This window comes from Brachypodium distachyon, chromosome 1 (assembly GCF_000005505.3).
Source record: "Brachypodium distachyon strain Bd21 chromosome 1, Brachypodium_distachyon_v3.0, whole genome shotgun sequence".
Taxonomy (NCBI): Eukaryota; Viridiplantae; Streptophyta; class Magnoliopsida; order Poales; family Poaceae; genus Brachypodium; species Brachypodium distachyon.
The window spans coordinates 26,697,029-26,709,703 of NC_016131.3; the positions used below are offsets into that span (position 1 = coordinate 26,697,029).

Here is a 12,675-nt window from a genome sequence, read left to right on the forward strand (position 1 = left end):
CAGAAGAGACAAAAGGCTTTCGGACTGAACTGTACTAGGTGTGTGTGCATGTGAATAGGTGTACAGGTGTGCAATATTCGCTTTCGTCTCCTGTATATACACCTTTTTGTTTGAGAACTCCTGTATCTACACCCTGGCCCTTGAAATTGACTGGAGTTATTTTGCCGCACAGCTGTTACCAGCTACTGCATTACAAGGCAAAATTTATTTATGTTGGATTCATCACGTTGTCATTCTTTCCATGAAAAACAACTTTTTCTTTGTGAGGAGCAAAAAAAGTTGGTAACTAACACTTGTTGTCATACATTTCATTGCCACTGATGTATAAATAAAAAAACGTGAACATTTCCTTGCAAGCAGTGGGATCGAATTTCTACCGAATTTTCTGCTGAATGCAGCAACAGATCTCAAAATCAAACAACACAAGCACGGATGATTTCAAGAACGTTTCACACTTATCTATATTTTTACTTGCAACGAGTCACCACAAGTGAACTAAAGTTTTGCAACTCAAGTCACCAGTTCCTTTGCTGGTCTACAAGAACTTCTGGTTAGACCCTCAGAAGAACAAGACAATGGCAACACCGCCGTCTTCTGAAAGCAACCATGCAACATTCTCTCACACTTAATTATAAGTAGCTCCTTAGTTTTCTTGATGCGCACATTGACATAGACACAGAGAGCTGGCTAGCCGGATCTTTGCACGGCGGCTACTTCCGAGACGCGGCGGAGCACGTCGACCTGGGCGCGGAGGTGGACGGCGTAGTCCATGGCCTCCTTAAGCAAGGAAGCTTCGTCTTCCATGTCGGCGGCGTCCCGGCCGCCGGGTATCACCTCCCTCAGCGCCATGGCTTTCTTCCTCAGCATCCTCCTCGCAACAACATCATCATCGACAGCAACGCCATTGGCGCCACTCGCCGATGATCTCTTCCAGCGGCGGCAGCGGCGGCACGACCTCCGCGCCTTGCACGCGCCGGAGGCCGAGAAGAGGATGGCTTTGGGCCACCGGGCGGCGCCGACATCGCCGGCGCCGGAGGAGGAGCGGGCGGCGGCCATGGCGACGTCGGCGGCGGACTTGACGGCGAGCTTCCGGTCGTGGACGCTCATGGCGGTCGTGCTCGTGTGTGCGTGGAGGCAGGCGAGGCTGTGGAGCAAGTTCTTGAGGAAAACTTGCTTGAAGGACTTGGTGCTGCTAGTGCTAGTGTTAGGGCCTTGCATAGCTCAATCTTTGCTTCTGTTAATTTTTGGTTTGAGCAAGGACGACAAAGATCAATGGATCGCTGATTGGTTGCACAAACAGGCCGGGGCGCTTCCTGCAGCTTAAATAGGCCTGTGATCTACAGTACATATGCTGCATCGTACATTATTTAGCACGTGGCCGGTTCACAAAATCTCTCATGCACACAGCACACACATGCATGGTTGTTACCATTTGATCGTAACGTCTAGTAATTGCGATCCGATGGCCAATTGCTGGCATATGCTCCTTAATTTCCTTTCTTTCTTAATTTATGATGATTGTGATGTGGTGTCGATCGGCCGACGCCCTTGATCGATGGAGTACTTAGCAAAAAAGTTACGCATGTGTGATCATTGCGAGTTGTCATGCCATCTTAATTAGGCATGCTATAAAGTACACAAGCTCTCGTTTTCCTCCATCAATCGGCACTAAGATGGTTAATACTGACTATTGTCGTATTGCTACTTACGGACGGAAAATCGACAAGTATGCCGCGCACGGTGTCCACGGAAACATACGCAGGATCCATGGCATGGGTATCGTTGTCATTCCTCTGTTAATCATCATGACAATTAATATTAGCATCATCATACATTGTGTTTGTCGTATATATGCTGGGTACGTACGTTCAGTATACGTATGTATGTAAGATGGACAAGCAGCAGCTAGAAGAAGTCATGTTGCAAGACGGCCGGGCAGGGCCACAGGCTTAAGGTCTCCCAAGCGCATGATGACCAAGTTATAATAGTCCTAGTCAGCTAGCCTCCGCGTGTCACAGAAGAAAGAAACGGCTTAGCTACACGGACGTCTGGAATAAAGGATATGCAAATACGGGCCACATTCACGTCTCAGAATTTCGGCTTTCTAGCTCCATTTTACTCACTCCGTTTGGGTTATAATGTCCTAGTAAAGTTCGTGTCCACTTTGACCAACAATTATTTAAATTATATTTAGTATATGTATATAAAAGTTATTACTCACTCCGTCCAACAAAAGATGTCTCAAGCTTGTCAAATTTGAATGTATCTAGACATAACTTAGTGTATAGATGCATTCGAATTTAGTTAAAGTTGAGACATCCTTTGATGGAAGGAGGGAGTACCTCGTTTCATAATTCTTGTCGAAATATTAAATGTATCTACACGCTTTTTAGGAATAGATATATTTATTTTTTGACAAATTTGCAACAAAAATTATGAAACGGAAGGAGTATATCATTAGAAAAAGTTTTTCAACACGAATCCAACAATATATCTTTTGTGTCGTAATAATCTGATATTAGCAATGTAAGTTTTGGTCAAAGTTTGGCATAAAATTTCGTGTGGACCTTATAAACCCGAACGGATGAAGTATATCTTAGATGCACAGGAGTAACATGCATGATGCATTGCACACTGGCAGCTGATGCCTTCTCACCCCGTGTCCCTGTCGCCAAATTGAGGCCATGCACGTTGCACATGCAGAGGGGCACATTTCTGCTGGCGTCATTCAGAGTTGAGATAAATTCATGTACAGGTAGATACATGTTTTGATTTTTTGCGTGTAAGCATTTTACGGCACGGATAATGTCAGAGCGTTCTCTTGTAAAAGAAGAATATTCATTTTCTAGAACACGCTCGTCAGATTCACAGAAGGCAGCCAACACCTGGCCTTCTGTATGCTCTGTCTACATAGCACCACTGGATCCGTATGCTGTGAGAAAGGAAGCGCCGATACATTTCGTTCACAAACTTCTTTATAACTCGTCTAACAATCAAATAAGCAAACGTAAAACTCGCAGCTCAAGGAAATCATCATGGAGGATGCAAGTTAATCATGCTCCCAAGAGAGTACAAGCAAGCAATTAGTGGCTAACATGAAACGGCAGAATGGTCACAAGTTTAACGAGTACAACCGGAAGGTACAGAATGAGCAGTTTCGAAATGGTAGGCCAGCTCTGGCCGTAACATAATCTACAAAGGAGAAATTTCGATAGTCAATCGAGGATTCAAATTGTCGGGAGAGCGAGATGGTGCCGTCGGTTTTCTGTTTGATCCCGAATCCAGATGCTACACAAACTTCTACCGGGGAAGATTGATGAAGAACTACAGCTCCCCAAGATAAATCTGCTTGTCGCTGCCACAGGATCCGATGATTGGCTCGGTGGGGTGGAAAGCGGTCTCGTTGACAGAACCGTTGTGCCCAGGAAGCTTGTACAGGATCCGCCTTGACGTCGTGTCCCAGATGTAGACCATGCGATCGGCGCTCCCAGCAGTTACCTTGCGGTTGTCGGGCGACCAGCTGCACTTCAACAGGTTCTTCTCAAAGTTGTGCTGATGCCCTGTGAGGGTCTTGATGTTCCGGTTCTCTGGCGCGTAAGGGCGCAAATCCCAGATTTTGAGCTCATTGTCCATCGCGTTTGTGAGGAGGTAAGACCCATCAGGGCTAAGCTGCATTCCAGTTATCATGTCCTGATGTCCTTTGAGATGTTCTGTAACTTCATTCTTGCGAAGATCCCACCACTTGACGTCGTTGTCCAGCCCACCAGTGAAAACCTTGTCTGCCGCCTCTGAGAAGCTCACAGCAGTAATCTGGTAATCGTCTGGAAGTGTTTGAATAGCCCCTCTTTGACGCAAGTCCCAGAGCTTTGCTGTACCGTCATCTGATCCACTCACAACAAGAGGTGGCCACTTCCGTGCCGGGCAACATGAATTGACAAATGATGAGTGTTCAGCCATCTTCTTAACCTGTTTACCAGTTTCGACATCCCACACCCTCAGGGTCTTGTCAGGGCTTGCAGAGATTATCTGGGTTCCATCAGTGGTCCACTGAAGGTCAAGAATGGCATTCCTGTGCCCTCTCAGTACCATGTAGTTCTTACAGTCACCATGGACATACCACAAGAAGATATCCTTGTCATGGGAGCCTGATGCTACCACAGTTCCAGCAGGGTTGAACTTCATGCAGTAGACAGCGCTCTGGTGGCCTGTGAGTAGCATTATCGGCGCCTCCAGACTGGATGTTCGTTGCTTCCCACCAGGTCCAAGAGCTTGGTTAGGGTGTTGATGAAAGTTGCCCAGCTCCATTCCTGGCCTTGGGGCTGCCAGCGCCAGAGAATTGTTGCCCGGAGCAGAGAACATCTTGAAGTCTGTAGTGAACTTCCAAGTTCCTGCGCCAAAGAAAGATATAAGATGACTGCAAAGAAATTGAACCTCTAAGCAATTGTACAAGCACATCCATGCAGAAACAAAACAAACACAAAGGATGACAAATTCACAAGGTCTTCATTTTACAAACACATACAAAGTATCGTGCAGGGCCATGGCTAAATAACTAAAAATGGTTGTAATTATGAGATTTACTTATAGTAGTGAAGTAACGTGTCTCAACACAGAGAAAAAAAAAGATTCATGGTGCCACTCAACAGCAATGGCAGAATAAGTAGACCAAATGTTGGGTGTCACTAGGTGAATTACTAAAAGAACAGCAGGAGCAGAATGGCTTCAGAGAAGCATCAAAAGATCTATCTCAAATTAGCCCTACGGGGGGCTGATTCTAACACTAGACTCAAATCATGTGCAGCAACCTACAGACTAAGCTGCAAACAGTACTGCCGATACGGTGTAATGGAAGGCTGCAGCATCTGGATCACCCTAGTGATCTTGTCCTTGACGTTTCACATATACTACGGAGTAGTATTAACAAAAGCATCTACCAATAATTGCTCATACACGCAGATGGGGTCAAAAAGTCTATGCACAATTACAATTCAGCAACACAAGATTGAGGAGTTTTAGCATCAACGGTTCCGAGATATGCGTTCTAGCGGGTTTACACGAACAGGAGCAGCTGATTCTACTGTTCCATCTAAGAGAACTGATCTACGGTCTTACAAATTTTGCACTCTCCTAGATAGGTTCCCCTATCTCGCCATCCATAAAACGAAGTAGCTAGAGAAGGTCGGACGGCCATACCCGGATGGAAGCCCTAGGCGCGCTGGTGCTAGCTGGCGAGGCACGAGGAACCAGTGCTGCTGCTCGGCGAAGACAGCGAAGTCGAGGCCGTGGATGCGCCGCGGGCGGCCGGGGAGGTCTCGCCGATCCGACCGGAGAGGGGGGAGGAGGAAGACGAGGGGCGGCGGCGCGGTTAGGTTGGTGCGCGTGGAGGATTCGGGCGGCGTCTAGTCGCCTTCGCCCCGGGCCGAGGGTGGACTTGGGCTGTTTTGTTGGGCTCCGCTTCGTAGATGGGTCAGAGTCAGCGGGCTTAAGTGGCCTTAGTCATTTTAGAATCTTGTCAGTCAAATATTTCTCCTGTACTGGAGTAATATCTACATCTACTCATAATAATAAAGGAAGGAACGCTTCCTTGATCTTCGTCCGTCTAGCCCATCGCCCCCGGCCGAGTCTCCAAACGCGCAACGAGGCAAAAAAAACCGAACCCTCTCGAAAAAACCCACCCTGGCCATGTAAAACCAACCACCAGCCTCTCTCTCCCCCCCCCTCTGCGCGTCGTCTCCCTACCCCGCCTCCATCCTGCGACCTCCTCCATGCCAGGCCGCCGGCGCCACCTCTCTCCTCCTCGCAAGCCGCCGCCGTCTCACTGATCTATGGGATCTGCCTCCTACAACCGCCACTGTCTCCCTCCTCCGCTCGCCGCCCGGATCCGGCGAAGTCTGGCTAGGAGGAGGCGACGACCGGGTCGTCCCCGGATCCACCAATCCTGTCTTCCGGATCTTGCCTCGGCCAGCTGGGAGGCCGGGAACACACCGCAGGGCACGTCGCCACAAGGGCTCCTCCGCTGCCGCGGTGGAGGCGGTGAGACATGGTGGCGAGGAGGAGGCTTCGGCGTCGGAGGCGGTGACGTGAGGGCGTGCACGTACGAGGACGTGCAGGTCTTGTGGTCCATGCTCGACAACAAGACCAGAGAAGTCCTCCACGCCCCCGCCTCTTCCTCACAATGGCCGCCCGCCATCACAGATCGGTACATACTGCTGCCATAGGTCACATGACAACGTTGCAGCTAGAGCTTTCGATGGACTCTGCTGCACCTCCTGCAGATGCCGTACGTGAAGCCTTTTCGGTCAATTGATTTGCGAGTCTGAATCCCCGGCATAGACATTCCCTTGATTAGTTAAGCTAATTGATCGAGGGCTTGCGAGCTTGGAGAGATTAGATTGCCTCCACAGCATGAGGACATCTGACTCTTAAATCTTAATCGTTTTTGAGGTCCGTCTTTTTCTCTAGGTTTGCTTTTGCTGGTGTCATCTGTCATGTCACTCGATTAGAGTATGCATCGATCATCCGATCCGTCAATCAGTATATGGTTTCTCTCAAGACGTGAGACCATAATCCGTGCACCCGCTTTCTCTCTGTCCTAGCTACTCATCAGAGTAAATAAACCATTTAGCGATTATATAGAAACATTCTCTCGTGTAAGAAAATCAACCAATGTTTCACAGTGAAATGTTTACAGTTGTTTCAGAATATGGGTGCGGTTTTCAGAAACATTCTCTCGTGTAAGAAAATCAACCAATGTTTCACTCATAAATTTGCCCAAATTTTAAGGTCGTCAGTCATCATTATTTTCTGAAAATGTTTACAGATGTTTCATAGCAAATAGTGATTAATTTCTGAGGACACTGATATTCTAAATTTGTTTTGCTTCTTTGCCACTGTCAGCGTATGTATGGTGTTCTTTGATGTCTTTACATTACATGCTTATGTGAGGAGACTAAGGAAGCACACCAGCCCCACTCTCTACTACATTTATATTCTTTCCTTTTTTCAGTTTGAGTGGTGCAAGGTATACTCTGCATTGGACAGACGCCATGAGATGGCATTCTAAAAAATTATAATAGGATGCATTGAGATTTGAATATTCTTGTTTGTAGACAAAAGATTTAGAATTTCCTCAAGCCTATTAAATTTTGTTTTCAACTGAATATTTTGAAAAAAAAATTGTATCAGGAATTCTTTTCACTTTTTAAGAGACAGGAGTTACCCATATACACTCACCATATGCATCTAGGGTGAAATTTTGACTTGTCAAACTCCATCTCAATTAAGTCAAATTATGTTGTTGTCTTTTTACAGACATAAATTGTCATGTGCATTATTTTTACACGTGAAAACAAAAGAAATTAAGAGGCCGTGGCAACGCACCGGCATTGTACTATTTTCCCTAAAAGTCAGTCAAATATTTAGTTTGATTGTCGATGGAGGAAAAAATTTACCAATTAAAAATACATATGCCTTTTGTTTTGGATATATAATTATTTTTACACGAGGCAACATGTTTGCAAAGTTTTGTTCTTGAAATGGATGTCTGCAAAGATTTATGTTCAAAGTAGTCCTAACACATGCATTTTGGATCAATTCCCAGGTGCGGTTTTACGAAACTTTTGATAATGTGGCTGTTCAAATTGTACTTGCCAAGGATGGCATTTCAAGGTTTTTTTGCCACTGCCGAGATGGCATTTCAACATTAAAAGAGTGGGTGTTAAGATCAGATGTGAGTTCCGTCTTGTATAAAGAATTTTTGAAACAAAAGTTATGAATAATCGACACGTCATGGGTCTTGGTCTTATTTTTCGCACATGGAAAATCATCTACAAACCAATCCAGGAGGCTAACCCATAACGATTTTCACGGTTTCGGAGGTTAATCGTCCACTTTTTTGGATTATGAAATTTAATTAATCGGGTAAGCTAATTTCAGGACCAACAATAATCTTGTTTTCATCTCGTTACTCTTGTGCTAAGCTAATTTCAGGACCAATAATAATCTTGTTTTCATCTCGTTACTCTTGTGCTATTTGGTCATATGAGAACTCAGGTGCGCTGAGCGGGGTAACGCATTGGAAAGCCACTTTTTTTTCGAGAGGATGGCAAGCCACTATTTGGCAATACCAAAACTGAGAAGCTCTCAATTCATCCGTTAGCATGTCTGAAATTTGGTATAAAAAATTTGAGAACGAAATTTTGGAGTAAATTAAATTTGACTGTAAACTAGTTGGCCCCAATTGATTGGCAAAGGTAGACGACCTGAGAAGTGATGCCGAATTGGCATCAATCCAATCATCGTTCAAACCTACTGGCCCGGTGGTAACGATGAGACCTCCATCGGAGGCGACAAACTTTCAGAGCGCCACCAACAGATCAACAGCAATCCCATGCCGCTATTCTGCATCCAAGACTGGAGTTGCCATGTTGAGCCACAAAGATGCCAGTTCTGTACTAGTTTTTCACCAGGAGAATATGACAAAACAAGTTTATATAACTCGCTAATTCAAGGTCTACTCAGTACGACGATTTCACAGCAATTAGGCTGCCGACAATTTCTCGCAAACAGAACAAAGTTAACTGTTTTCACAAATAACTTTTCGAATAGGTCAATAAACATTGGGTGTCTACTGTAAGACAGCGCACTAGCGACTAGTCCCTTGCTCGATTGCTCTCAAAATGTTTGCGCCGTCTCCATGCTGGCCAGCCTCCAATCTGCGCAGCAACAGAACAAGCTATTAGTTACAAGATTTAAGCTCAGATGAGAACAAATTTTACACCAAGCCGCTATTTGGAAGAAAATTATTGATAAGTTTTCACGGCCAAGCCAAATTGGAAGTATAAATACTGAAACTTTACTATTGCACAAACAGGTCCTTGGGAGCATTTGCACTCTTCAAGGATGACACATCCATTGCATTTGCTTTTCTATTGCACAACAGATTGTCACATACTTAACATACTTAACATACCTATGCATTACTAGTCCATGATTTACATTCACAAGGCTTCAACTTATAGTTACAATACATCTAGGGATGCAAGCAGGCAACACACAAAGCCTGCATACAGGAACATTTAGAGTCTATCTAATGCAATTTCTCACTTCATCACCATTGCCTACTTGCATCCTTAAATACATGCAAGACTAATTCTGTTGATGGCAGACATTCTTGGAAGATGTAGCAAAAAGAGTTCAGCCCATGATTGCCATGTATGGTGAATTTTTAACTACGACACACTCATGATTCACCAATCATATAAATGACCATGCAATGTGCTAGCAGAGAGAAAACACTAAGAAAGAGGGCGCCTACAAGGATGTGCAGATCAGCTAATTACTGTCAGCATGACCTAGTAAGATCATGTTGTTACAAACTGACATCAGGTTTCATCAACTGAAAGTCCAGTATTATAGGAAGAAATTGCCAGCACACATCACATCAACTACTCAAAGCAGCTGCTATTTCTAGCTGTTGAATCCAATATTCAATTCTACTTAATCTGTAGTAGGTACTCATATCAAACAGCAGAAAGATTTTAAATTTCTGACAAACAATTCACTACCAATTTCAATTTGTACTTGCACCTATCTGATGAATAAACAACTGCTCCATACTAAGTAAACAACTTGACAAGGCTCTTGTTACTCTTGATTGGTCACAAAGAATTCTCCTAACCAATTGGTGGGTTCATTTGCGAGGAAAATAAATAAATAAAAATATCCTAAAACCTCACCAACTACTCATTCTCAGATCGCATGGATCTACTAAAACCAACAAGTCCCAACTTCCAGATCACCCAATTTCGCACATAATCGAAAGAGTAAGGCACGCGCATACGCAGATCCGGCAGATCACGGCGCGCAACAACCGGATCCAACCAAAGCCTGACTTTCAGAGGACCGCGCACGCAAGAGGGGGGATGAGATGAGCAGCGCATACCTAGCCGGATCCGACGATGATGTTGTTGATGGGGATGAAGATGAGCTTGACGAAGAAGCCGACGAAGCCCATGACGACGAACCCGATGGCCGTCCGCGCCGCCACCTTGGTGAACTCTGCGCGGAACGAGATCGCACCGAAACATCGTCAGATCTGGGCCGAATTGTAAAAAAAAAACGAAACCGGATCCGATCGAACGAGTAGGAGGCAGGCGTGTGCGAGTCTCTTACCCTTGCGGTCGGGCTTGTGGCAGCGTTTGACGAGGCGGACGCTGTCCTTGGCGAACTCGCGGAGGGGGTCCACGACGGAGTCGACGGCGTCCATGGCGAGATCCGGAGACGCGAGGGAAGAGGAGGAAGTCGACGGGAAGGGAGAATATGACGTCTTTGTGGGCCGAGTTTGTTTCGCGGATGGCTTGTTTTATAGTAGCCTGCCTTCGCCGTTTGCTTCTGTCTCATGTCTTGCTTTCTCAAACGATCCAAGTCTACGAGCGCTTGTTTTTTTTCTTGGACCTAACTATGCAGCGGCGTGCCCCACGTTGGCGTGGCCAGCGGCGCCTTGGCCCGCATGCCCGCGCGCTCGATCTGGTCTGTACCCCGCGCGGCCGCGCGCTCTCGCTCTCGCCCGCTCCACTTCGTTGGCTCACGTAGCTCACGCGCCCGCGCGGCCCAATATAGTCCAGTTGCTTCTGATTGCCTCACTGCCATCAACGAGATCAATGGGGAGAAACAGCTGGGTATGCATGCCATGAGACCATATTAAGCGAACGGGGGATCACGTAGATTACGTCGACTAGCTACTTCTCACCCGACAATATTCGTATTCCTATAAAAGTTTTAAGTTAATAAAGCTTCGGTCGTTTCTCTAACAAAATCAGACCCAACATCATGACAATTATGATCCAACATTATGGTAATTATGATCAGATATTATGACAACTATGACCCAACATCATTGCAATATGACCAGACAACACGGCAACTATGACCTAATATTATGGCAACTATGAACAGACATCATGACAACTATGACTCAACATCATAGCGAATATGATCTCACAACATGGCAGTTAGGATCAAATAACTTGGTCGTTAGGAGCAAAAAAACATGGCAATTGAACGATGGTAAACAACATGACAACTAGGTCCAAATAATTTGGCTGCTAGAGACAAAAAACATGGCAAATTGAATCAAATAATCTAGTCGAACAAAAAACATGGCGATTCAAGGGTGGTAAACTACGTGCAACTAGGATCGAATTATCTAGTCGTTGTGGACAAAAAAAATTGGACTACCCAGCGGCGCGCCTCAGGTAGGCGCAGCCAGCGGCGTTTCACCGGCGTACGCTAACTCCCAACATTATTGCAATATGACCAGATATTATGATAACTATGATCCAACATCATTGCAATATGACCAGACAACACGGCAACTATGACCTAATATCATGACAACTATGAACAGACATCACGGCAACTATGACTCAACATCATGACGAATATGATCTCACAACATGGCAGTTAGGATCAAATAACTTGGTCACTAGAGAAAAAAACATGACAATTGTGTCGTGATAACAACGTAGCAGTTAGGATCAAATAACCTGTTCGTTAGGAGAAAAAAACATGACAATTGAACGATGGTAAACAACATGACAACTAGGTGCTGCTAGAGACAAAAAACATGACAAATTGAATCAAATAATCTGGTCGTTGGGGACAAAAAACATGACGATTCAACGGTGGTAAACAACATGCAACTAGGATGAAGTTATCTAGTCGCTATGGACAAAAAAAAATTGGACTACCCAGCGGCGCGCCTGAGCGAGGCGTAGCCAGCGGCGTTTCACCGGCGTACGCTAACTCCCGCGCGACGCCGGCCGCTCGCGCTTGCTCGCTGGCAGTTCACTGTGCAGCCCACACAAGACACAAAGCCAGCAGCCCAATCCCAGTAACGCAAGTCCACCAACAATGTAACTCATTTAGCCCAGCAGCGTCATGTCTATTTTTCTAGGCTTTGGGTCCAATTTGCTTTAGCTTTTTTCCTACTAAATTGCATCTATTTTCTATCACATATAAATTTTGATTGAATCTAGTACTTGAAATTCATCAATACATATAACTACCAGATTATCTGCACCTAACTGTCAGGTCAAGTTCACCTAATTGCCGATTTAACTGTGCCTACTTTCCAGATTACCTAATTGATAGATCATCTGTGCCTACCTGCCATTTTGCCTACACATACTTGCCAGGTTAAGTTCACCTAATTACAGGTTTAACTATGTCTAATTGCCAGATTACCTGGATCTACCTGCCAGTTTAACTGCACATACTTGCCAGATTACATTCACCTAATTGCCGGTTTAGCAGTGCTTACTTGCCGCATTAAGTGTGACTACTTGTCAAGTTAACTGCCCTATTTGCTGGGCGTAACTAACATGAAAACTTGTAAACATAATTATCCGATGAACTAATCCATTTATTAACTTTTTTTTTGCCATGGCCTATTTCTAGACGGAGTGAGCATTAGAGGCAGAAGTGTCCATGTTCATCTAACAAACAAATCAGGAATGTCCAGGTCACTAGCTAGATTTGATCGATCAGCGTACAGTGACGATGCATGTTTATCTACTGTGCAAACTAATCAGCAAAAAACAAACGGACAAACAAATTGGCAGAGCCGCTCATTCCCTTCTTCCTCTCACGCTGAAGACAGATGCTGCGTTCTGC

At 45.2% G+C, this 12,675-nt stretch overlaps 3 protein-coding genes across 3 annotated transcripts; all 3 read right to left on the minus strand.

Moving 5' to 3' along the window:
- Positions 1-279: 279 nt before the first annotated feature.
- Positions 280-1,286, minus strand: LOC100846159 (transcription factor IBH1-like 1). Its single transcript, XM_003560327.4, has one exon. It carries the CDS (start codon positions 1,216-1,218, stop codon positions 688-690), a length of 531 nt encoding a protein of 176 aa, XP_003560375.1. The 5' UTR covers positions 1,219-1,286; the 3' UTR covers positions 280-687.
- Positions 1,287-3,021: 1,735 nt separating this feature from the next.
- On the minus strand, positions 3,022-5,420 carry LOC100826831 (U5 small nuclear ribonucleoprotein 40 kDa protein). The gene is made up of 2 exons (XM_003563324.4): positions 5,194-5,420; positions 3,022-4,388 (listed from the first exon to the last, which is right to left on the minus strand). The coding sequence occupies exon 2, from the start codon at positions 4,357-4,359 to the stop codon at positions 3,325-3,327; it is 1,035 nt and encodes a 344-aa protein (XP_003563372.1). The 5' UTR covers positions 4,360-4,388; positions 5,194-5,420; the 3' UTR covers positions 3,022-3,324.
- A 3,018-nt stretch (positions 5,421-8,438) lies between these two features.
- LOC100827752 (protein transport protein Sec61 subunit gamma) lies at positions 8,439-10,369 on the minus strand. Its single transcript, XM_003563327.4, has 3 exons — positions 10,174-10,369; positions 9,944-10,059; positions 8,439-8,714 (listed from the first exon to the last, which is right to left on the minus strand). The coding sequence occupies exons 1-2, from the start codon at positions 10,265-10,267 to the stop codon at positions 9,944-9,946; spliced, it is 210 nt and encodes a 69-aa protein (XP_003563375.1). The 5' UTR covers positions 10,268-10,369; the 3' UTR covers positions 8,439-8,714.
- Positions 10,370-12,675: the final 2,306 nt, after the last annotated feature.